At 39.3% G+C, this 25506-nt stretch overlaps 1 protein-coding gene across 1 annotated transcript in view; it reads left to right on the top strand.

Annotated features, from left to right (window-relative positions):
- SETBP1 (SET binding protein 1) overlaps window positions 1–3947 on the top strand; it is a 267084-nt gene extending 263137 nt beyond the window's left edge. Inside the window, exon 7 of the mRNA XM_074166835.1 lies at window positions 2436–3947. Within this exon, the coding sequence (XP_074022936.1) occupies window positions 2436–2992 (557 nt within the window). The 3' untranslated portion in view covers window positions 2993–3947. The remainder of the gene's footprint in view (window positions 1–2435) is intronic.
- Window positions 3948–25506: the final 21559 nt, after the last annotated feature.

Below are 25506 nucleotides of genomic sequence, written 5' to 3'. Positions count from 1 at the left end.
GGTCGCCTTAAATTGCATTGAGTTCCCATTTTAGAAACCGAGGTCATCCTCCACCAACTATACAGACCAGATTTCCTGTGACTGCAATGGAGGGGTAACACTAAGCTGCAGAAACAACTGACTACAGCTAAACCTCAGTGAAGACATAAAAACTTTGCAGATATTTGGCTAATGCTTTATTTTAAATTTTTTTCCAGTCCTTTGGCTTACTTTCTTTCCAATGAAAGTTGAAAACAATGCCAAATCTCCTGATTTCACCACAAACCTTGCAATTTCTCTTTTATTTTTGCTAAAATTCCCATATTCAAGAATTCCATCATCAACTGAAAAAATTTAGCTTTACTTTCTGGAAAAAATTGTACCTTGAATATGGGAATTTAAAACAAAAGTCTTGAAAATGTGCCTTAGCAGAAGCAATAAAAGGCAAAAGGTGAATATGAAGAATGGGTAGGATGTTTGATTTCTTAAATCTTCTGACCCGAAGCTCCTCTCATGATCTGGGAGGGTCTCAGAGTCAAATGCTTAGGGCTGGAAGTATTGGGATTATAAAAGTCAATCACTAGTGAGGCCAGAGGAGAGTAATCATTTTATGTGACAGGGATCTAACCTTATTTTGATCAGATGACTGGGAAATATCTCGCTGCCACTTGCCCTTAGGGCTCTTGCATCCACAGTCTTTACAAGTGACCTACTTGAGAGGGATTTTGGGCAACTAATTAACTTCTCCTGAGCAACTTGGATATTTTATTTCCTTTCTCTTTTTCTTTGGTACCAAAATGACTGCATTCCTCTTTTCTTTTGTCCTCTGTGAATCACAAACTGCAAGTGGGTTTTATTTTTCTTTTTGGTGTGGGGAGTGGGTTACATATGGAAAATGTATTTTGTTTTGTAATTAATGAAAACCAGACATTGGGAAGTTGGCCATCCAGGTCTTTATTTATAAGAGAGCATATGTCTGTGTTTTGTTTATGACTCACTCCTACTTCTTGCATTGTAACTTGGGTTTGTTTATGCAAGCTCTTTGCTGAATCCAAGCAACATGGTGGTATAAGAGCCAGTAATTTATGTTCTCCAAGAGGGGAGGACAGTGAGTGAGGCTTGTATGCTGAGTCTGTCATAATCCATAGTGAGCAAGAGGAGATTCCACCACTTGACAGCTCCTGGTTATCTATAGAAAATGCTACAATAGCAACTTTATTTAAACTACTGCTAGAAGATTAGCCTGTTAGCCATGAAGGGAGTGATAACCCCTAAAAGAACCTTTCTCGAAATCTTGGCTGTTCTGGAAACTTCAAGGATTTCAAACCCAAATGACTGCTTGACAGTCAGGTGTAAATTAAGTTTGCAAGTAGATGTGGGCTGAGGTTAATTTAGGGGGATGTTTTATTCCTAACTGAAAAGAAATTCTAAACTCCATCATTTCTTTTCCAGTAGCACAGAACAGTTCTGTTAGGAGTGAAAGGGAGCACCAGTTACTGCAATAGCAGATTTATACATTTTGTTTCTCTCACAAAGGGGTAGTTACTTATAATCCATGTGCAAATCCTGAACTCTGAACAGATGCCATGTTCAGTAAAGGACAATGAAACAAGTTAAGAAAAACAAGCAAGGTCTCATGTCCTAAGCAAAGGACCAGGAGCCAAGAAATGCTGGTTACTCTTCCCAGCTCTGACAATGACTCACAACATGACCTTGGCAAGAGACTTAACTACTTTGGACTTCATTCAGATCTAAAGTAAGTGATCTGAACCAGGAGTAAGCTTACTTCAGAGGCCATTAAAGTCAATTTTATGACTGAGTAGCTTCAGCTCATATCTGCGGAGAAGATAGTAAAGAAACTCAGGCAGGGGCAATGAATTTGTCACAGGTGAGGTGACCCACACAGCTTGTCTGTGCCCACTAGTTTCAGCAACAAATACTTTTTGTACAAACTGGTGTCCATGGCAAGAACTAAAGGCTGAAGTGAAGATATCAGGAGTATGTGTTTGGAGTATAGAAAGTTTAATAATTATGGTGGGCCAATATGACAGCTATGCTAAGGTGCACTTCCTTCCCTCCTACTAAAGGTTTAGAAAGGAGAATGAAGCAAAACCATGGAAAAGCATTGGTGTAGAAAACCTTTGTTGCTTTAGGAGAGGGGAGAGCTGAAGAGAAATCTCTGAGGACTGCTTAATAGTCAAAGTTGTGTTTTAATCTAGGACAGTAAAGAGAAGGTAGCAGCAATTCTTCTGGGATTGTAATAAGTAATCTTTTAACTTTCTTTGAGTTGCTTTTCTATGCAAAGTCCTTTCTCGCAACCGTTGTTTCTTCATTAGTCATATTGACCCTACGGAACTTGAAATTATCTAGTCTTCATGACACTGAAAGCGGGCAAAAGAGGGTTTCCATTCGCTGTTGTTTTACCCACTCCTGTTTCTCATCTTTTCTACCAACAGCCAGCCCACCACTGAAAAAAAGGTTCAAGCGCCGTGAAATCGAAGCAATTCAGTGCGAGGTGCGCAAGATGTGCAACTACACCAAGATCCTGTCCACAAAGAAGAACCTGGATCACGTGAACAAGATCCTGAAAGCCAAGAGGCTGCAGAGACAATCAAAGACAGGCAATAACTTTGTCAAGAAGCGGAGGGGGCGTCCTCGGAAGCAACCCCTCTCCTTTGACGAAGACTCCAGAGACCAAATGCCCGTTCTGGAAAAATGCATTGACCTTCCCAGCAAAAGAGGTCAGAGACCGACACTCAACCCTTTGATATTGGAGCAAGCAGCCACTCAAGATACAATCATGGCCACCATCGAGGCTGTCATACACATGGCTCGAGAGACACCACCTCCACCACCTCCTCTGCCTCCTCCCCCACCTCCACCCCCTCTCCCTCCGTCCCGGACACCCCGGGTTGGGAAAAGGAAAAGCAAGTCCCTGCAGGAGGAAGAGGAGGAATTGAAAGTGAAGCGGCACCGGAAAGGCAGAGGGAACGAAAGCGAAGGCCTTCCCTAAGGCCGGTGCACTCCGTTTGATGTTGGGTGCCAGTGGTGGGGCACCCCAGAACTGAGGAGACTATAGACACGTGGTACGCTTTGCCCTTGGGGCAGCACCAGACTCACTCGTCCCTTTGGTGGCCAGATCCCATTGTGGAGAGCTGTGCCAGCCAAGGTTCACATTTTCCTCTTCATCACTTTGACCCTAGATCCTCCAGGAAAGAGGGGGAAAGGGGAAAAGGGTGGGGGAAAGATAAGGGGATAAAGGGGGGCGGGTGTTATGTGAAAGTTGGGGATATTGTCTACTTTTCAGAGTTTCCAAAACTAGTCAGCATCTCAGCATTGCTGTTCTCATGCCATACCTGGAGGCGGGAGATCGTCCTCGCAGGGAGCTGAACATTGTCACTAAGGCTGCATGCTGGACTATGGTTCTGTTTGGTAGGCCAGGTGAAACTAAGAGTAACCATATCATAGTAGAAATCACTGTAAAAAAAAAAAAGAAAAAAAAAAGAAACAAAAAAAAACCAACAAAAAAAATAGTGTAATTTTCTCAACTGTGATCTTGGTTATAATCTGTTTGATTTTTTTTTTTTTTTTCCAGTTTTATATACCTACCAGGCTTTGGGGCAGCATAACCCAAAATGCCTGACTCCTGCTAGAAATATATATTTCTTTCTCATTTACTTGCCTAGTTACAACTAGCTGCAATATAGGCAATAGAAAAGTAGAGCCTTACACGCGTGCACACTCATTCCGAGTGCTATCCCAAGGAACAACGGAATATCACAGCATTTAAAATAAGGTGTACATGGATATTCAGTTATGATAGCACGTTTCTATGAAGCAACTTGGCATTTTCAATGGCATGTGAAAAAGGGGTCATCCATCAACCAAGTTGTTTTGATGCTCAGTACATATGAGTAGAGAACAGCAAAACACTTCTGGGGAATAGAGTTATAGTAAACATGGACAAAATCACCAAAAAAAAAAAAAATAATATAAAGACATAAAAGAAAAAAATTAGGACAGAAAAAATATATGAAAAAGACAGGGCCCAAACCTACCAGTTCTTACCACCTGCAATTCCCAGTGAAATTGATGGGAAACCCAGTATCCGAATTATTTGCATTGGGTAGCAATGCCTTGATACGTTCTTTTAAAGAAAATAGATAAAGTAGATTGTTTAAAAAAAAAAAAATAGAGAACAAAGCCCTATGGAAAATAGGTTCTTTCTTGGCAATTATTTCTTGAAAAAGAAAAGGAATAAGTGTTCTTATCTGAAAATAAAAAATGTTCAAAGGGTATCACCACTGCAATTGTATTAATGCCACTTTGGACATGTTCTCCAAGTTGTGGTTGCCTTAATAAACTAAAAATTTTTTTTTTTTTTTGTACATAATGTAATTATAGAGCTCTCAGTCTGCATGGATGCAAACTGTGTGTGACAAATCGTCTCTTTAAATGGTCAGTTCAAATTGTACCTTTCTCATTCGAGTTGTACGTTAACCATTGATTTAACTTGGGTAGAATACTCAAGCTCCATTTCCACAGCCCAATTAAAATGTTTAACTAAAACAAAGACTGAACATGAAGCTGTTCCATTGCAGTAACAATGCTTTTTTTTTAAAAAAAAAAAAGTCAGTTGGTGAAATTTGAAATAGGTACTTTCAAATTTATTTCATTTCTTTTTGAAGTCCTTCAGTACACTCAACACCTGGCATGGCAAGATGGATATTAAAATGGGAGGGGGGAGGGAAAATTCCAGCAAGGGAGTGGGGATTGGAATTATTTAATGTTTCACAAGCCAACTACTATTCCCTTTTTTGAGAAATTTTTGAACTGGTTTGTTGCCAAGGAAACTTCAAATAGCACGACACTAAAACAACCAAAACAACATACCCAAAAAAAAGTCCCCACAAAAAATTATTGTGTTTCTATTCTGTTATTTATTTACAAAAAGTCATATCAAGACTATGGTGTTAAAGGGACACTGTAAACATACAGCTCATTATTTTTAGAGACTGATTTTCCTTTTGTGATAGCACCTTAGCTTATTAAAACTGAATGCATTTGGGGTTTGGATTGGGGTTGGGGGCTGGGAGAGGGGATTTATTAATTTTTTTAAAGGCTGGAACAAATCTTGAGATCCTATCTCCTTAAAACTGATAAGAGGGGTCACAGAATTTTGTTTCCAATTTATTTTGCATCATTCATCATACTCATTTGCGCTTTTTGTTTTCCAATTAATGCAGCTTAGAAATAAACTGGCTGGTTGCTCATTGTGTTACAACCAATTTTGCTTTTCAGTTCTCTTGAATTAGCATGGTGTTATTGATGGAAGTTGTAGGCCTGCAGAATAAAATAGTTAAGCCTCCTCGAGCTCTTCCCTGCTTCCTTAAAAAGCATTGGACTGAGATTCAGTTGATTCAGAAATCTTTATTTTTCCATCTCTCCTTTGGGCCTGAAAGTAGATGACAGTGTTGCTTCAAATGCAAGAAAAACTGAAATATGGTATTGCAGGTAGCCTATAAACTGAAATTAAGCCAGACAACAACTTATCCTTAGTTTTATCTCCAGTGGTCTCTTTATCAGCATTAAAGGACATTTCAACGTGTAGTGAGCAGAGCAAAGGTCTGAAAGGACCAAATTCTGTCATTGAACACCTATCGCAGTTTCAAGACATGTCAGACCTTCCAGTGTGCCCATAAGGGCTGGATTTGGGCTGGACCTTTCTGGATGCACTGGGATGCAACCCCCCAGGGAAGGATCACTGAATGGCTGCTGCCTCCCATGTTCCCAAGCTTTGGGCAAAAAAAAATGCTCTTAGCCTTCCAAAAAGTACAATCCAAAATGCTGCTAGAGGCACCGTGCTTAAGGAAATCATCCACTCAGAGGGTACAACCCCAGGCACCCTTCACTGAGCAAAACAATTAAGAAGTCCTCTTGGTCCTAGAGAAACTTAGGGTAGCGTTCAAGACTTGGTAGCTGCAAGCTGTCATCATAGGATGGGCTCTATCCAGATGCCCAAGGTTTGTTTTTCACAGCAAGAAGGTGCTGGTAGAGCACGATGCTGTGGTACAGCCTTGGCTGTTTGTCCAAACAACAGCCTGCTGCAGCTGGTGCTGGCTGGCAGGAAGATTAGCTTGTTAATTTGTATGAAAGCAGGCTGAAAATACTGTTAGATGGCACTCAGAATTTGTGTTCTGCATGTTGCATAGTCTATAAATATGATAAGCAAGTTGCTGACAGAATAATATTATAAGGCGATGTACTACATGCAGATCATAAAGGATTTAGTTTTAGGGCTTAAGGCTAAAATCCCACTCCTGCAGTTTATTACCCAACAATATTCCAGTAATGAGCTTTTTGATTTATTTTTTTTCCCCCTACCACTAGGAAGATTTACTGAGGAACTCTCTAAATTCTCTCCACACATTACCAAGAACTGTATAAAACTGGGGTGAAAGCCCTTTTGCTTATTAAGACCAAAAAGACCTTTCAAACACCTCCACTGTGTCACAGGTTAACACACATTTTAGCACACATCAATAAAAACACAAAACAAAATCACATGGCTGTGAGCCATATGAAATGAGGCCATGGGTTTGCATCCTCTCTGTGGGTCTTATATTCCTCAGCCCAGGATAAAACCAGGAATGGGGACAAGCACGCGGGGAGAGAGGAAAAAAAAACAACCAACCAACCACTTGTGTCTCCAAGAGCTTCATACTGCCAGTTTCTTGAGCCCTTCAATATTCAATTTTCTGTGAAGCACCCTGCATGTTTTTGGGTAACTGTCAAAAAAAAAAAAAAAAAAATTTAAAAAAGTAAATGATAATAATCATCAGCTACTAGGGTATCCTACAGCATGGCCCATGACTCTCCACTTGACAACAATGCTTTGGACCATTCGTGTAGAATATTCTGTTTGTGTTGTTACATTTTTTTGCGTATCTTCTGGTGCAATGAGGTGCTGGTTCGTCACTGGGGCTTCTGAGCGCTATAGCAATACAATGAATAAACAGGAATCGCTGTTCCATACACAAGGATTTCCCCAACTCTTATTTTCACAGGCCTTGATTCAGGACTGCGCTTAAGCACATTTAAGTAGTATCCTGAAGAGTAAAAAGAACAATAACAACAACAAAGACAGGAAAAAACAAACAAACAAACAAACAAACAAAAAATAAACCCAGGATGGTTTTCTGAATTGAGGAAACAAACATCATGCCCTTGCAATGCCTCTTCCTTCCATATCATCCAAAAACTGGGGTGCAGCAGTTCTGAGATAATTAGAAGCACATTTCAACAAAGAACACATATTTGAGATCTCCTTAAGATGCCTGCCTAGGTTATATAAAACACTACATAGAAAAAAAAAAGAAAAAGAAAAAAAATGTAAAAACATGAAAAGAGCTGCCAATTGGACAACATGGGGAAGCAGTTCAATCCCATGTTGGTTTGTTTTACTTTTCTTTTTCTTTATTTTTTTAAGCTATTTCTTAAATAATAAATGCACATGAAGTGTTAAATATGTATATACTGTATTTCAAAAAAAAATTAAAAAAATCAAACGAATGGGGCACAAGATTGTTCTATAAGTCGTGCTGGCTAATTTTTAGTTTGTATTCATAAGTGGTTTTTAAAAGCCTTTTTTAAAGTGTAATTTGCATGTTCTACTTTGATTGTATGTAAACATATTTTAGAGCAAAAAAATGTATTTGTATTTTATTGAATATAGAGGCAAGAAAAAAAACTTGTACATTGTTTGAAATGTTCTTTTTGTAACAGTTTTTATTCATGAAGCATTTTTGTACATTTAAAAATGGATATGGACTTGATGTTCTTTGAGGCTTAGATACATCTGGCATGCTTTAATGTCATGCTCCTTCATGATCTTAGATGTTGGTTTTTAAACATTTTTTTCTAAAACAAAGCTCAGTCTTTTCGCTACCAAATCAGGTTAGCACAGTATAGAGCACTTAACTAAAAAAAAAAAGAAAAAAAAAAAAGTTAATCCTATTCATATGTTATTCATTGTGTGAAATTAAAGGAATTCAATTCAGTCTAACATGAGTTGTGAATTCTTTTGTCTTATTTTCCATCTGTTTCCCATCACTAAGGAGTTTAATAGCTTTTGGGATACTAATACCATGCATTCACAAGCCCTCTTTATGGTAATGGAGAAAAACATGCTTTGGTTCTGTTCTTTTTTCTCTTCTTTATTTTTTTTTTTTCTTTTTCCCAGAATATCCTTAAAAGTTAAAAATGGACTGTGCCATGGGCCCCATGGACAAAACAGGGATTCACACTTTGAGGCTGTTGCGTATCACCAAATGAATAGAAACATCTATGGTCCAAATTGTGTCCCCAGGCACCAGTATGGTAGTGATCACTGCCCAGGTGGGATTTCTACTCCCCGAGCAGATGGAGCATCCCTCTCCAGATCCCTGCAGAGAAGGGAGTCCCAGGGGCTGGGTTATGGACAAGGGCACGATGGGAGTTAACCATCTCCTTAAGTAGCACCAAAGATGAAGGGCTGTAGGCCAAGGGGTATTTTCCATTCTGTGAAATCGCATGCTGTGACCATGACACCAGGAGTTGTTTGTAGCATGGTTTTAAGTTTCTTTTCCAAGATGCTGCTGAGAGTGGTCAAGCTGCCATTTTACAGTCAGCCTCAACATCCACAATTTCCTCTGCACCAACATCAGGTTTCCTCTTTTTCCTCCTCCTCAGAGAGGATCCAGCACCTTCCCCAGGGGCTCAGCAACCTGCGCTCAGAAAGTAAATCTTGTTTCCTGGAGAAGGCAGCGATGCTCAGGCAGGCTAGATAGCTTAGTGTCCTCTCGTGTTCTTCCCTTCTGAAGCTTTCTGTGATGCGGTTGGATTGGTGGGACCAACTCATCCAACTACAAAGACGACCCCTCTGACTCTGCTTGTTTTCACAGCTATTGCCTTATGTTACTGGAGTAGAACTGCTCCAAAGATCTCAAATGTGATGGGGCTTTTTTCTTTCTCCTCTTTCTCACTTTAACATATGCATAGCCCCAGCTTTTGACAACAGTTTGCAAAGGCGCTGACATCTTCGCTCACTGTTTTTACCCAGCTCTGTGATGTATAAGCCACTGGTCTCCAACTCTAACCACATTCTTTTAAAAGGCCTGCGGTAAGCCTCCCTTGGAAGCATCTGTGAACTGTCAAGTTTCATGTTTGCTGCTCTAGTAGCTCAGGACTGATCCACACTCCCACTAGCTCTTTTCTGAGATTTAACTCCCACTGCCACTGATCTCTGCTGTACTTTCGTGGTGTCACCTTGCAGGCATGATGGAGCAAGGCTGGGAGAGCACATTGGGGATGTTGGGTTTCTGTCCTTTGGGAGCTGCGTGGGTCAGGGACTCCATCTGTGAGTTTTTCACGCTTTTTTGCCTCTGATCTTTTTTTCACCAGACCATTGACACCATGTACAGTGTCAGAGCGCTATACTCTTCACCAGTCTCCTTCTGGACAGGGAGGAGTCTGATCAGCATCCCCATCTGCTTTTCCAGAGTAAAGTCAGTCTCTTGCTAGGATCTTTCTGTGGCTATTTCATCCTTGGTGACTGCTCCAGCACTGTCTCCTCCTACGGATTAAACTACCTCTGAGAAAAAACTTTGAAAGTCTTAGAAACAAAGTTTAGGAAATTCGTAAGCTCTGGTAGGTTGTAGCTTTTATTAGATACTCTTTGCTTAATGAGGTATTGTTCTCTTGTCTCATTTTGCATGAGTTCAGTGTTTCCCAAATGTACTTAGAATACTTTCATTATTAATCTCTGCCCTGAAGTAATTGAAAATAAGGAAAACATCAAGTGTGTCAGAAACAACTGTCATCAGAAATATTGTTATTTTCTAATTATCCTCCTTTTTTTCTGAGCATCCTTTGCTCATAGAAGTAGTGAAGCTCTATTCAAGCTTTCTTCGGTCATTCTCCACATTCTTGGAGTTTGAACTTAGAGGAGATTTTTGCATTCCACTCTCAAGGTGTGGGTGAAGAGATGAGTGTTATCCCTTGGGGCAAACTGCAATCTTCATTTTGATAGTGGAGGTTGTTCATGTCCACTGGGGTAATGAGTCTGACCATGGTGACTTTAGCTTATCCTCACCTGGCGGAGAAAAACCTCATCCTCATCCTCATTCTCCCCCATGCTACCATTTGCAAGTTATGTGAGCTCATGACAGCATTATTGCTATTCCATAACGCAAAGTGTGCATATAAGTTTTGAACAATTCTACTGTTACTGACAAAGCAGAAAAGATTTCCAGTGACTTTGAGGGGATCTCTGACAGGATCCAACTCAAAGCCCTTCAGTACATACCATCTGGCAAGTTCTGGAACGCGAAGGGAAGCACAGATATCAAACAAAAAAATGTACGTTTGGCCTTCTATGGGCAATTAATGAACCACATCACTAGTGCACTAACAGAGAGGTTTCAGAGCTAATAGAAAGTACAGAAAACACAGTGAAGCGTGGCATATCAAACAACCTATGCATTTTTTACTGTGTTGCAGGAATAGCTGGTGTGAAAGCACTGCAGGAGTTGTAAGAGGAGTTTAACAGTATGTTAGAGCAATCATAAGTGGTTTCATTATGACAATTAACTTTCTCTGTAACACAGAGCAAGACCCACTGGTTCACATTCTCAGCTTATGCAGTTTTGCACTATCAGTTTCAAATGTGTTGAAGCAGTTTGCTGGAGCAAAAGATCTGATTTCATTTTTCTTATGGAAAATATTCATCCCAAAGTGGCTTTGGAGTGCCGCTAATAATATGTTGTAATACAAGCTACTGTTGTTTGTTGCCTGGAAGAAATATCATATTGATAAAATAGAACTTTATTTAAAAATGAAATGTTTGGAAAACTATTTCAGCAACACTAGCAGTCAGATACTATGGGTTTATAAGAGCTGTGATGGAAAGAAGAGGGGAAAAGAAGTGGAGACACCTTAGGAAAAAGATAAGACATAGTTTTCTGTGGAGCAGGAAAATATTTAAGTGTTAATATCTACTTCTTCTCAGGATTCTGTTGTGATTCAAAAAATTCTGAAAAATATTTTTAGTCTCAGACATCAACCCTGACTAAATGAAGCATATAGGAAGCCCAGTGTTTCTTCTGCAGTGATTGAAGCACATACAACCTTGTGGCTTGTATGGCATCTGTTTGCCTGGCAGGATTTATCCCCTTTTGCATCTCCCCTAGTCAGTGATGCAAAGAATAGAACAGGGACCCTATCATCTATCTCTTTTTCCAGGTGACCTGCTCCAGGTGAGGGGAAAAATCACATGAATAATTATTTGATTGGCCTTGAACATCTTTGAAAAGGCATGAAAATTTCTTGCCCGTCTCCATCCTACTCTCACACATGCTCATATCTGGCAGTTCTTAAGCTCCCCCCAAAATATTATTGGCAAACAATGCTCCAATTAAATCAATAGAAGTTTTGCCATTGATTCAAAGGGAACAAAATTCCCTGCTGCATCTCCCTGATTTAGCATGGCACAATACTATTTGTGTACTCAAATACTTCTTAGTGTCTTCCACTTGTCTTGCCCAATATTCTGTTTATATACTCAAAGAACAAGCATATCAAGCAGAAAATTAGTTAAAAAGGGCAAACTGAAAGCCTCTGAAAGGTAAAGGCAAGAAAGAGAGCACATGAAGAGCATCTGCGGTTGAGTATTTTCAGAGCGTAGCAAGAACACAATTAGAAAAGGGATGAAAAGTGATCTCTGAAGGAAGCAAATGATGATATGGCAGAGCTGTAATGAAGATAATGACAAAGGAGGTCACTGCTTACTTTTCTAGAAGACAGCAAAAAAAAAAAAAAGCAGCACACTTGAAAGGGAAGCAACAAGTTCAGAAACACAAAAGGGTATTCATTGAAGGGAAGGAGAGGGAGAGGTTGGAGAATATGAAAATTTAGGTCATGGAGAGAGTATAAAAGTGATCTTGCAACAGAAGATGGAAGAGGCAGCCTGCTTGCTTACTGGGACTTTATTTCTGTTTTCTAAGCTGACACAGCACTCATCATTTATCCTCATTAAACAGCTACCATCAGGGCATAGTTAGTGACCATAGTTCTCAATTCTCTCTCTTTAAACTGCAGATAAGTAGACAGTTGCTGCAAGAATTAAAACTTTCTTTGCTTGAATTATTGATACATACACTTTCCCAAAATCCCTGTCAAGGATCAACAAATGACAACAAAAGTCTGACAAAAGAGGTTGCATTTGTCTGCTTAAAAAGATGGGACTTCAAAGAGATGACTCTCTGATATACATGGACTTAGGTTCATTTACTTCAAAGATATTATAATAATGTTTAAGTGCTGTTGAACTCTTAGCTTCTCACAGACGATTTATGCTGATTGAACACCTACCCCAAGTAGGTACCCAAGTACCTGAGGGTCAATTACTTCCACCTGCTTTGAGTCTCAGCAACTTATTTTCTCAAGGGAATGCAAGGTGCTCTGTGCACAGGAACAAGTCATCATGCAATCCCATTTGTTAGATGAAGTAACTGAAGTACTGAGAAAATATCATCCAAGTTGTCCAGTGCTATTGAGTACTTCCATTTTGAAATGCCATATATAGCTCTGTGCTGCCTGAATGTTTTAAAAAGAGGCCATGGAGGTAGTTGAGGGGCCTATTAGACACAAATTTTCCAAGATGTGGATGTTGTTAACTTTTGTAAAGCTTTGAATAAAAAAAAAAAGAAGAATCTGGCCTGAAGCCAGCTATTATTGAACAACCCGGTCTGGTGGGAAGTGCCCCTGCCCATGGCAGGGGGGTTGGAACTCAATGATCTTTAATGTTTCTTCCAACCCAAGCCATTCATTGGTTCTATGAGGTTTTTGCTCAGGATACTGTAAGAAGGTTTTTTTGTTTTGCTTTGTTTTCAAGTGGTGGTTCACCAGAATGCTACCTCCATAATGACCAGGGTGACCCTGAGGGACCAGATCCTATCAGGGAAGAATGACTTTGCTTTTTCTTCCTGAAAAAGAAGGGGGAGCAAGGAGGCATAGCCTCTTTGTGGTCTGAATCGCTGTCGTCTCAATTCAGAAAATCATTAGCACACCCTTATGGAAATTCAGAACATAATATAAACAAGAACTTTCGTTTAACCTTTGGTTTAGTCCCAATGACATCAATATGATTTAAACGCTTTAAAATTAAGTAGATGATTAATTGCTGTTAGAAGAATGAGCATTTACCTGACTTCCAACTCCAAAATCTTGTCCCAGTTGGCCAAACTGAAGTTTAGTTATTTTACTGAGTGGAAATAGGAATTGATCAACTCGTATTTTAAACAATCTCACAAGGTGTTTCTAGCCCCAGGCCTCAGTTTACCATGAATAGCGTTTGCATACATTGAAGGACTGTTTGTTAACATTACCAAAAGCCTGTGAATTCCTTGCAGAAAAGGTGCAATTTGTACAACAGAACATCCTTATCGAGACTTTCATGACAGGACATTCTCTCCAAGTCAGCTTCTTTCTTTATTTCTTTTAACCATGAAAAATGAGGCCATGTCATTTACACAGGAAAGTGAAAATGAATCTTTAAACCAGGGCAAGAGTTCCTTTGTCCTTCTTTACTGCAGCCATATGTTTCTGTCCATCCTTCATTACCTCAAAAAATAACATGAAATACTTTCTTTTATCAGCTTTCTATAATAGTTCTCAAGCACCTCTGTTCACATTGGGCGGGTTTTTGAAGACACTAGCTATGCAGTTTTGGATCAGTCAATTGTTTATATCTTCACTGGTGAGGCTGACCCAAAAACGATAGCTGTCTGGTTTGACTGCTTTGATATTTGGATCATATACCGGCCTAGGACATTGTTGGTGAATCACTGAGGTGAAGCATAAATGTTGTGCCCCATCTGCCTTGGATCCAAACAGTGAATGGGAAAAAAGAGTATGAAATCTCTGACATGGCAAGAGAATCCTGGATTCCTTCTTACTAGGTTTCTAAATGTGCATGTGTGGGATCTTTTGAGTTATTGCATGCACATAAATCCAATGGCCTTTTCCAGGCTTAGCCAACCTGTGTTTCTGCCTCTGTTCCAGGAAGTGGTAGCTTTGAAAGACCATATCAAACTAGTACATTGTGTTTCCTGCACATCCTGCTTTATTGGAGGTTAATTCCTTCTGACGCATGCAGTCTGCTGCTGCCAATTAAGTCAAATGTATTTTACGCTTTACTTTTCTGTTGCCTTACAGGCTTTTGTTGGAAAATATTTAATAAATAAAACTTGCCAAACATTGTTAAATGATATGGTCTGATGATTTGGAATAAGCACCCAGACTTTAATACATCAGAAGGATTGAGAGAGGGGAGGAGGAAATTCTGGAACGACACACAGCTGGATGCCAACCACACAGTATCCAGCCGCCAACCACACAGTATCCAGCCACCAACCACAGTGTTAATCTCTTGCTAGAGGACTGTTGCAAAAGCAGAAAATGGCACCCCAGGTCAAGCAAGGCATATAGAGTTGTTTCTCATGGAGTGACATTGTCATGGGTTATTCTTTGGTAGGGGAGGATAAAACCTGACTGCAGTGGAAGTGTGGTAGAGATACAGGACCAAATGGACTCTTCCATTGCAGTCCCAGCTCTGCCAACTCACATTTTCCATCCATTTTGTCATGGTTCCTGGGTTTATTCCTATTTTCTGTTTCTGTGGGGGATCTCCAAGTAGTCTCTCTTTCAAACTTTAGAGAAACAGCCAGGACTGCTCAAGATTAAGATCTGGGAAGAGAAAGTACATTCACTCAGGGTCAGCTGAGACACCAAGGTACTCAAAATATGTGGAAACCCATCAGATTTTCTGAATTAAATAGATTTATTTCAGTATTATTCTGTCATCCCACTCAACACAGGTACTGTTGTGATAGAAGACAGTCAGTTAAGTTCCTGGTTGAGATTATATTCTAGCTGGAAAAGACAGGCAGCAGGTCAGAAGCAGCAGAAATACAATCAGGTCAATGAAGCATCCCAGCATAACTGACACTGTCTACCAATGACACAGCTGAGCACACCATTTCAGGTTCCTAAATGGCTCCATGGTCCTTATCCCCATTACATTACTTTACTGGTGAATTTTAGAGTAGCTTTCAGATACAAAATCAAGACCAAGGGAAGATACCTTTCTGCTCCCTTTCTTAGGGAGCAAAAGAAAAGCCTAGCACATGGAATCTTTCTATACAGCAACTTGAATGTACTTTACCCAAAATGACATTTTTAGATCTTCCATGGCATAAACCATGACTGCCAGAGGCACTAAACAGAGTGCCCAAAGCAGTTTGACTCAATGAGGAAACAATGGTTAGCTGCGTTTGGCTTGCAAACCCATACAAAGATCCTTCCGAGGGGTATTCATAGCAGGAGTCTTCTTGAGGGAAAAACCTACCACTGATGAAAGAGGGAAATTATGGGGAATCAATGGAAAATCCTTGACACAAGAAAATCAAAGTTGTTATTTTGTAGCCAGAGACAGAACTGATGCTCCAATTAGAACACAGCTCGGAGAAATTCAATGCAAATGCATCATACTTGAATGATATAGTAGCAGTATCAAAATAATTCATCAGCATCAGCTTGGGATCTCAGCATCATAGCTAAAGTTCATTTTTAAATTTAAACAAGTTCTCTGGCAGGTAAGTACCTTCAGCAGTGGTTGGTACAGGTTGGCACCTAATGATGGGGGAAAGAGACAATCAGCACTTATTTTATCCAGAAAGATCCTTTTTAAATCTTTACAAAATTGTATCAGGCAGGGCTGAGATACTGACTCAGAAAACACATCTGTCCACTGCTTCCATGAAAAAAAAAGCTATGATGACAGCATCCAACATGTTGAGTATTGCTAGTGGTACTGGATTACATGTTTGTGATAACAAGAGGAAAGGGAAGGTTTTTTTAGATAACATTGGGGTCCTGGTCAGTATTTTTTACTCTTCCTCTTTATCCACGCTTGTCTGTAGATCTTCCTCACATATTCTGATTTCCTGGGTTTCTCAAATATATTCCATTTGGGAAAAAATTGAAGAGAAAACGCACTTGCTCTTTGACCATGACAACAATAGTTACCGTAGATGATTTTTTAATTCATTGACGTTAACCCACTAAAACAAGGTGTCTTCTAAGTTATCTTGTACTTAGTTCACTTTGTTAAGGAACTAGGAGTACATGATGAAATGGAAGCCACAGAGCAAACCTGTGCTTGCTCTGCTGCAAAACTGTTTCTGTTTGGTAGGCTGACAGAGAAAAATACATAAATCCCTCTTTTCCTTCAGATTCTCTTATGTATTTGTTAATCTCTTGTAATTTTGTAATAAAGGCTCACTATATAAGCCTGCTGCATTTCTAGACTCTTAGTTCATAGAATCATAGAACTGTCTGTGTTGGAAGGGACCTTCAAGATCATTGAGTTAAAGCACTAACCTAACACTGAAAAAAACCCCACCAAACCATGTACCTCAGCACGATGTCTACCCGTCTTTTAAATACCTCCAGAGATATAAAAGTTTCTGAATATCTTTTAAAAGGTTCTAGTGCAATGAACAGCCTGTCAGTACAATATCACAGAATCACAGAATGGTTTGGGTTGGAAGGGACCTTAGAGATCATCGAGTTCCAACACCCCTGCCAAGGGCAGGGACACCTCCACTAGAGCAGGTTGCTTAAAGCCCCATCCAGCCTGGCCTTAAACACTTCCAGGGATGGGGCATCCACAACTTCCCTAGGCAACCTGTTCCAGTGCCTCACCACAATATGATCTACTTATCTGCATAGAGAGCCTGCTGAAATGACCCAAGGCTACGCAGCAAGAGAGCTGGCTCTGAAATCAGAAGTGGTGTAATTATGTGTTATGTCACCTAAGGGACAGACTTATGTAGTCTGGTTGTATTGTTGTTATCGAAACTAATATCTCTACACCAAAGTGTACTTGAGTTGACACTGGCTTGGAGATTTTTGATCTTTGTTGTTGAAAAAACACACATATAACTTACAAGCAGAATTTAGAGTTGCATATTCTCTCACAGTTTATGCATAAAACTAAATTGGACCTAAGACTAGAGGGCCATGATATCAACATACCTTTATAGTGCGCCACTGTTCTCCAGTGCTCTTATTTTCACTCCTTACCTCTGCTTATGTTTATTCCACATATCCACTCTTATAAATATTTCTTCCACCTCCTTTTCATCCCTTTTAGCAGCTCTTATTTCTTGTGTTGATACTGGTGAAATATGCTGTAAAACAATACCAATTGGTTGTTCCCTCATTCTGGCCCACAAGTTGTGTTCAAGTTGCTTAAAGAAAGGCATTTATTTACTATAGTTGATCCCAATTTTATCTCATTAGATTCTTATCTTCCGTTTCTATAAGCAGGTTAGACTTTTGGTAACATTTTTACGGAAAGAAATATAATGCTATTTAGGGGAATAATTTGTGACCTTTGAGACCACTTTTTCTTGATTTTTGAGGGAGAAATGAGGGATATTAATAGTTGTAGAGGGAATCAGAAAGTGAAATTTGTAGCTGTTTTCTGAGACTAAGTTGGTCACACCAGTGGTAGTGAGTCAGGAATGAATTATCACCAGGACACCAAGAAGTTTTTTATAAACACTTCTTTAAGATATAAGGTTAAAGTAACTAACTAATTATGTTTTTTTTAAAATGGAGAATGGCCCCATGGTATAGTTTGAAAATAGGTGTCCGAAATACTTCTTATTAATCTCTGTTAATTACTCTATCACAATCAATAGCACATTGATTTCTGCCCTGTGCAGCAGTACTGTGAGTTTTCATATATCAGGTGCCCTTATCACCTCCCAAAACTTAGGCCATGAATCAGCACAACAGAGGTACAACAGTCTGGGGGAAGGAGGAAGCCTTTGAACAATTGCACTGATAAATCATGATATGCCTCTCTGTGGCGATAGCTACTGTGTTATATCTGCCACATTAAGTTCAACAGACCTGAATGACATCCCGGTCACGTAGGTACACCTTGAGACAATGCAGGAGCTGAATCCCTGTAGAGTCTATTTTCTTCTGCCTTTGTGCAAGATGAACAGAAGCTGGAAGGAAGATTAGGATTCTAGCAATGACCCTGAAGGTGTAAGGGAGCTGCATACAAAGGGGAACATTTTCCTTCACGTGGAACATTTTCCTTCACGTGGAACATACGTGAACATGTTCAGAGATGTGTGATATAAGTCAAGGGAAGGAAGAGGGCTAAACCTTTTTCTTTGGTTAAATGAAATTTAAGACTGCATGGCATGAGTGAACCAGGAGCCAGTTCATCAGCCTCCTGTGTATTAAGGAGATCTGACAACACTCATTAAATCCTGAAATTAAATATTAGTGCTGAATCTGCAATTATATCGAAACTAGTAAATTCAATTAAAGGGAAGGACTACACTTTATTTGAATGGCTCACTTGGTGTTTTTTTGGTACACGTAAGTAAGAAGATAAGGAGAAAATGCCTGTTAAATATCTCTTGGTTCAGCTTATGCTGTGTCATGTGAAGACCACACAGAACCTTGCATAGAATCACACAGTACAACAGAGTTCATAGAGAAGGAACAAGTGCTCAGAGAATATGTGGTTTCTTGCTCCAGATCCGTAGCTTTTCTTCATTTCTCAGTTATCATTTACATAATTTGTATTAGTCTTTCCCAAAATGCTTAGTTTATGGTCTCATTATATTGGACAATGTGTAAATATATAGTCCTCCAAAGGGCAGCAATAAAAGACATATCAAGCAGCTGCATTTTAGAAGAGAAAGACTTAGGAAATGGGGTGCTAGAAACATAGGTTCCCTTCTCCACTCTTCCAGAGGACAAATTATATAAACCTGAAGAAAACCTAGAGCAGTCGTGGGAGAGACCCAAGTCCTTGACAATGCACAACCTTTCAATTGCTTAAAAAACCACACCCTCACCTTAACCATCCATCCAGTGGTCTCTTTTGGTTTTAGAAGCTCCCCAGGTTTGCAACACTGGATTTCACCACATCCCCACCTGGTTGGTCAGGCTCCATCTACGTTTGTTATAGTGACGGTTTTATTATATATCCATAAGAAGAGATGTCTGTCAGAGGAAGTTTTGTCCATTACTTTCTTTCAAAGCATGGTAGACACTTGGGTGTTCTCTGGCATGTCAAGGAAGCAAGTGTGAGTCTGTCACTTCTCTTTCCTGGCGGAAGAGCCTAGCCAGAGAGCTGGTGTACAAACACATGGCATCAGCTGCAGCTGCCGTTACTGCTTCCTTCTATTATAAAGGAAAACAGTTTTCTTGGCTTCTTTCCACTGGAGGCCATGGTGCTTTGATCAGAGAGCGGTGGGCGGCGTGTCCCTGAAGCTCCGACTAAGACAACTAAGATGTAAAGAATGTGGTGATTTTTTCAGACACGCACCAGCCCTTAACAGGCATGAGAGCTGCCTGTTCAGCAGGGTAACGCTAGTCACCTCCTCGCTCTTCTTTTCACAGTCAGTTGTATTTTGACGTGCCTGGGTCTTCCCGCGCCTACGTAGGAAGTTTAGGTGTTCACTTTGAGATTGCAGAGTTGGCTTCAGGAGGCAGATACTTTAAAAAGCTTTTACATTCTTAGCATCTGCTTAGGCCTTTGCACCTGCCATTTTACTGTGGGTCTTAAGGGTAGATCGGAAGGAAGAGAAAAATGGCTTTCAGGATGGATTAGTTTTGGGAAGGGTATTCTGTGCCAAGGGCAGTGCAGAAAGAAGTAAACACTAAAGCAGACAAGGATGACATCATTTATTCAGTGGAACTGACAGGGGCAATGTGAGAAGCTGTAAAAGCAGATAAGAGGACTGAGGTTTGAGGGCAAGCATTAAAACTGGAGAAGGAAGAACCAAGCAGCAACATTTGTCTTTCTGAGCAGTCCTGTGTCTAAACTGCACCTATCCAGGCTACATGCCCCCACTTCAAAGTGTATATCCTTGCATCCATACTGGAATATCACCTGAAATGTGCTGTTCATAGGGTCTTTACTGGTTCATCTTGATACTCTGAGTTTTCAGAAGAGTGGGGCAGGAATTACAAATGCTCAGCTACAATTTTAGGAGAAAAACTGCATTGTAGGGATGTGGAACGTTGAGGCACAGATTTATTGGTTAAAATCAGAGGTGGAAAGAAGTCTGATAAAGTGGGTTGAATAAAGATACCTGAGTTTGAATTTGAAGGAAGAAGTGGCATTTTCAGGATATTTAAGAATTTAATATTTAATGATTGAAGAATATTTCAGAATTTTCACCTCTGGTGCAAAAGAAGGATAACCAAGGACTGTGCACAGAATGAGACCGTGATGTTCTGGGGAATAAGGATAGTTATTTTGCTTGTGGCTGTAGTAAGTTTCAAGTGCCAGCAAGATCAATAGGAGAAGCTGGAATGACACCAGCTGGGAGATGAGGCCCAAATATGGAAAAATGAGAACAAGGCTAATTCTTTAAGTCATGGATAATAGCTGTCATGAGTAAAACTAATCTCTTTGCAAGGCTTGATGTTTGTCATGGAAACCAGCCCATTTCAGTCCCTATTGCTCCAAGTAATGATACTTTCTCCTCTGTATGTCCTACTTGTGCTGCAATATAAGTGGTCTTTAAAAAGTTTTCTGTTTTCTTCTTTGGCCTTGATCTTTTTCAGTAATGTAACTTAGACTTCTGTGTGCTTGATTCATCTTGGTTTATATGTACATATTTATTTTCAATGTATGTTCTAAGTAAAATACTATTGATATAATATCCCATGGAAAAGACCTAATGATTTCCCTAGTCCTTAAAAGGGAAATTAATTTGGCCTCTTAATATTAGAGACGTATCATGTTCAACTACCACTAGTAGTACCAATAGTAGTAGTTTTGTTTTCTCCTTAACTCTAGGTACTGAGGCAGTCAATTGAAGAGCAAAGTTGGCCTGGGAGCTCCATGGACTGGAAAAAAATCCTCTGGATGCTGATTTAGAATCCCGGTGATCTGGATTGCTTATAATTCTCATTGATTATAGGAGACATTTGGTCTACAACATCAGTCCAACATCTACCCCAAAAGAAGGACAGTGATGTAGAGGTTGAGTATTCACAATCTTTGGCTGCTCTTCAAACCCAACAGCTCTGACACATTGCTGCCTTCTACAATTTATACATACATATCCAGTGTTACAATTATTCATTATTTTCTAGGGGAAAACAGTCACTTTTACAACACATATGGAGTCCAATACCCACTTTCTGCCTATAAATATTTCACTGGTTGTACAGGAAAAGATGGAGAAGAGCGAAAGAAGGACTCGCTGGATGCCTCACATGTGTAAAGTACACTTAACAGAGATGGCACCTGGGCAAAGCTCTTCTTTCCTGCCCACAACCCTGAGAAAAGAGAGCACCAGTAAATTTGTACTTCTGCATGCCGGTTTTATCTGACTTTTTATTAGAAAAGAGATATTTTGTGGGCTTAGCCCAATTCAAAACAGGTTATAAACACAGCTCATGAGATGTGCCTGCCATTATAGCCATTGGCTGCACATGGACGTTTTTAGTCACACCTTGTAAGGCATTTTTCTGGAAGGGTGGGTGGGGCTTTTTTTTTGTTGTTGTTTGGGTTTTTTTGTGTGATTTTTTGTTTTGTTTTTTGTTTGTTTGTTTTGTTTTGTTTGTGGGTTTGTTTGGGGTTTTTTTAAGCTATTATGAGAAAGGAGGAAGGATGGGGATTCACGAGCATGTTGACATGCAAGTACATAGAAAAATATGATGTAAGGGTGCAGGCAAAATAGATTAGTGCCGGAGATTTTCCTCAGTACACATAAGTGTTGATAATCTGCTGATTGTTTCCTATGCAGTCAGGCTGGGTAAAGAAAGATTGTTTTTTCACAAGTTTGTATGATATAATCTATTTCATTTTTCATGTTAATGCAAGATCCGCCGAAACTAGAAATTAAGTGGTTTAAGATGTTGGTATACCTCTTACTGAGTAGTATTTGCTATTATACTGGTCAGCTCACCTCAACTATCTGTTGTGGTTGGTTCAGTACGTCTTTCACCACTGCAAAAATATTCTTAGCTGTGATTTAAATAAACGGCAACAGCCTCTGTGTTTGTTTAGATTTTATGGCCCATTTATTGTTTCTAATTTTCCTAGCTGAGGATAATTATTTTTTAATTAATCATACATACACCAAACATCATCTCTAAAAATGACTATTAAAAAAAAACATTTATAATGGCAAATGTGCATGTGTTGAATTACAAATCACATACTCTGATTATCCAGTTATATTGACCATATGTTATTTTTTTTACTGTTGTTAGATGGATTGAGTAAAGGAGAGAAAAGGTGTGCAAGGTATCAATTCAGCATTGTTTAGTTCCTGTAGAAAAGGCCAGGGAAAAGAATCTGGCAACTTGCCTTGACATCATCCATCTGTAAATTCATCATTTTTTGGCTCCCTAGGTAATTTAGTTTCAGCCAAAAATGAGCATTCTCAATGTTGACAAATGGTCTTGCTACATTTCCCCAACAAAAGTAGTTTTGTAGGAGATTTGACCTTATGGAACTCTTGCTTCCCTTGAAAAAACTAGAAGTACAAGAAAAAGTCTCTATGATTAATTGCTGCTATTGCCACTTTTTCAGCTATTGGTTCAATTAAGAACATGACAATGGGTAGTTTCACAATACTGCCATAGTTCAGTTACTGTTTCATAAACTCTAGGGAGTTCAAATATGCACTTTTATAGGAAAACTTTTATTTGGTGAGGATCAGACAAGATTTCCTGACACCTTTCTTGGCTCTCTTATTAATGTATGCATTACTTTTGTTCCATAACCATGTCAGATCCCAAAAATATAGTAGGGTGACAAGCTATATTCATAGTATCTTGGATCGTATTCAGTTTCTATGCTGTGGGGTGTCCATCTTTGATCTAATGATTCACAGAATTTGTTAACTTCCGTTGAAAAGTTTCTCTCTTACAGAGTGCCTGATTTTCCATTTCACCATAATAGTTCTAGAGTTGAGGATAAGAAAAGCATCACAGAAAGATCGTGTAGTCTATTCCCATGCCTTAAACAGAACTAAATCCATTATGTCATTGATGCAGATGTTTGCCTAACTTCTTATTGAAGACTTTCACAACATCCCTAGGTAATATAATACAATAATAAATCCCCTAATACTATTAGACTTTCAAAAATCCTGCTGCAATTTCAGCCCATTATTACTCATCCCACACCTAGGAAACAAGGACAACAGCTCTTATTTTGCTTCTTCTTCCTAACACAGCATTTTTTATGTGTTTTAAAGTGGGTATAAATTAAATAACTTCAGTTATTTCAGTTTTCTCCAGGTGTTCCAATCTCTAAACCTCAAACTCTTTCTGTTACCTTCTGAATTTCTTCCAACCTCCACTTGATTGCCAGCTCCCTTCATTTGTGATGCTCAAAACAGAACAAATTTGTCCAGCTGAAGTTCCCTCGTTAGATATGCACATTTCTTCTTTTTATGCATCCCAATAAGGTAGTGTCTTTTTCATCACCAATGACAGTGTTGATTTTGTTCAGCTTGGTATTTGCTATGACAGATCTTTTCTGCAGGGCTGGACCAGTCATTGTCCATCCTGAAATTTTATAGATTACTTTTTTTTTTTTTTTACACAGTTGTCCCCTATTCTTTTGGCTGAAGTGTGTTTTTTTCTTCAGGTCGTTACATCAGTTTTTACAAGATTAGCTTGAACTCTAAACCTCAGGCAGGCTTGCATTCTCCATTTCTCTTCAGCTTCACATCATTTGCAAGTTCAGTAGGCATACCCACTCTTCTATAATACAGGTCATTAAGTAAAATATTACAATTCTGGTCATAACCGTGCAGAACTTTACTGGCAATAAATTGTTGATAACTTTTCAGTTCACATACATAACAGAAGTTTTGTTTGGACTGTACATCCTTAGTTGCCTTAAAAAGTGTCATGTTAGTGTCAAAGGTACAATCACACCTCATACCTGTCATACCCCAGTGTGTCACAGTGGTTAAGTGTAGACGCAGTCTAGGTCTCACAGACAGTCAGCCTTTGGAAGATAGGAAATTTCAATTCATTTCACTCTAGGATTAGCAGCTTTGACACAATTATGGACTGATATGGCTGCTTCAAAGACATCTTAAATGATTTTTATTGGAACATTTTCCTACTGTCATAGTGAAATGTACAGCAAAGTTGGCATTAAGTTTATGGTTTAACACATTATCTGAACGAGTTCTGAGAAAACCTTGTCTTCTAAGAAATCTTTTATGTGCTTGGCCATGTCTCCTTCCTGATCAGTTCTGTGGTATATGTTCTCCAGAAATTTGGTTTATATGTGCTTCATTTTCCAAGATGTATCATCTTGTTCATCTGTCTGGTTTGTTTACTTTCCTTAACCTCACTGCTTAGTTGGTCTGGTCTTATTTGGTGTTCCCTGTTTAAAATTCAAGTATATATATTGCTCATAGTATTTGATGTAATGTTGAATCATTTTCATGTGGTTCATGCTTTGCCATTAAGGGCCCAAAGACATTAATCCATAGATGTGTAAAGGAAATAATTTTCAAACAAATAATTCTAAATATTTATTCTTTTTCCTTGGTTCACTGGCAGCTATTAAGCAAACTGGTCTCAGTTGTATGTTTGGCCCAAAACGTACCTTAGGAAGCCGAATGCTTTTCTTTCTCCACTTTTTCCTTAGGGATCTGCCAGTAGGGAGTATTGGAGGATAATTAGTCGTTCACCCAATATCCAAATACAGTTTATGGATTTGTAAACTGCTCTTCTCAGATCGTGGATTTCTTAATATTGCACCTGTGTTGTTTCCAACAATAAACTGATTTTTCCAACAACATGAAATTTCAGTAGAGAGTAAGTAACGAGGAATTTCCAAGGGGCTCTGATTTGTGAATCCATTTTCAGTCTAAACATGTTCCCTACTAACCAACCCTTGTGATTAGGTACTCGCTCATTTGGACTGGGGAAACAGAAGTGGCCATGTCTGAATGCCACATCTTTCACTTTTGAGACGCAAATTAGCATAGCTATCAGACCTCATCCAAGCTAGTCATCTAGGCAGAGATGTGGTATGGACTCATTTCTATGCACAATAAAACCTGCTATTTAATGGTACAAAAGCTAAGCAGCATTCTACTTCAGCAAGAACAATGCATGGTACCTTAGTAATTTCCAAATTCTTCACCTTCCTTCTTCCAAGGAGACTGTTGGATATTTCAGATTCTTTTCTTGGTTACAATTTTCTTTTTGTTCTGTGTTTTTTTCCCAATATTCTTTGCTTATTTCTGCAATTTCCTTCTCAGCTGTTTTTAAGAACTGCTCTTGGCCCTTCTTTTCCTGATGATGATTGTGTCTGGCTCTCGCTTCAGGTAGGTGGTGTGGAACAGCAGTCATGGCCAGCAGATGATGGTGTAAGACTTTTTTTTACATGCTGTT

This window comes from Numenius arquata, chromosome Z, assembly GCF_964106895.1.
Source record: "Numenius arquata chromosome Z, bNumArq3.hap1.1, whole genome shotgun sequence".
Lineage (NCBI taxonomy): Eukaryota > Metazoa > Chordata > Aves > Charadriiformes > Scolopacidae > Numenius > Numenius arquata.
The sequence above is the reverse complement of the archived record's forward strand: the minus strand, read 5'-3'. Positions and strand labels throughout refer to the sequence as shown.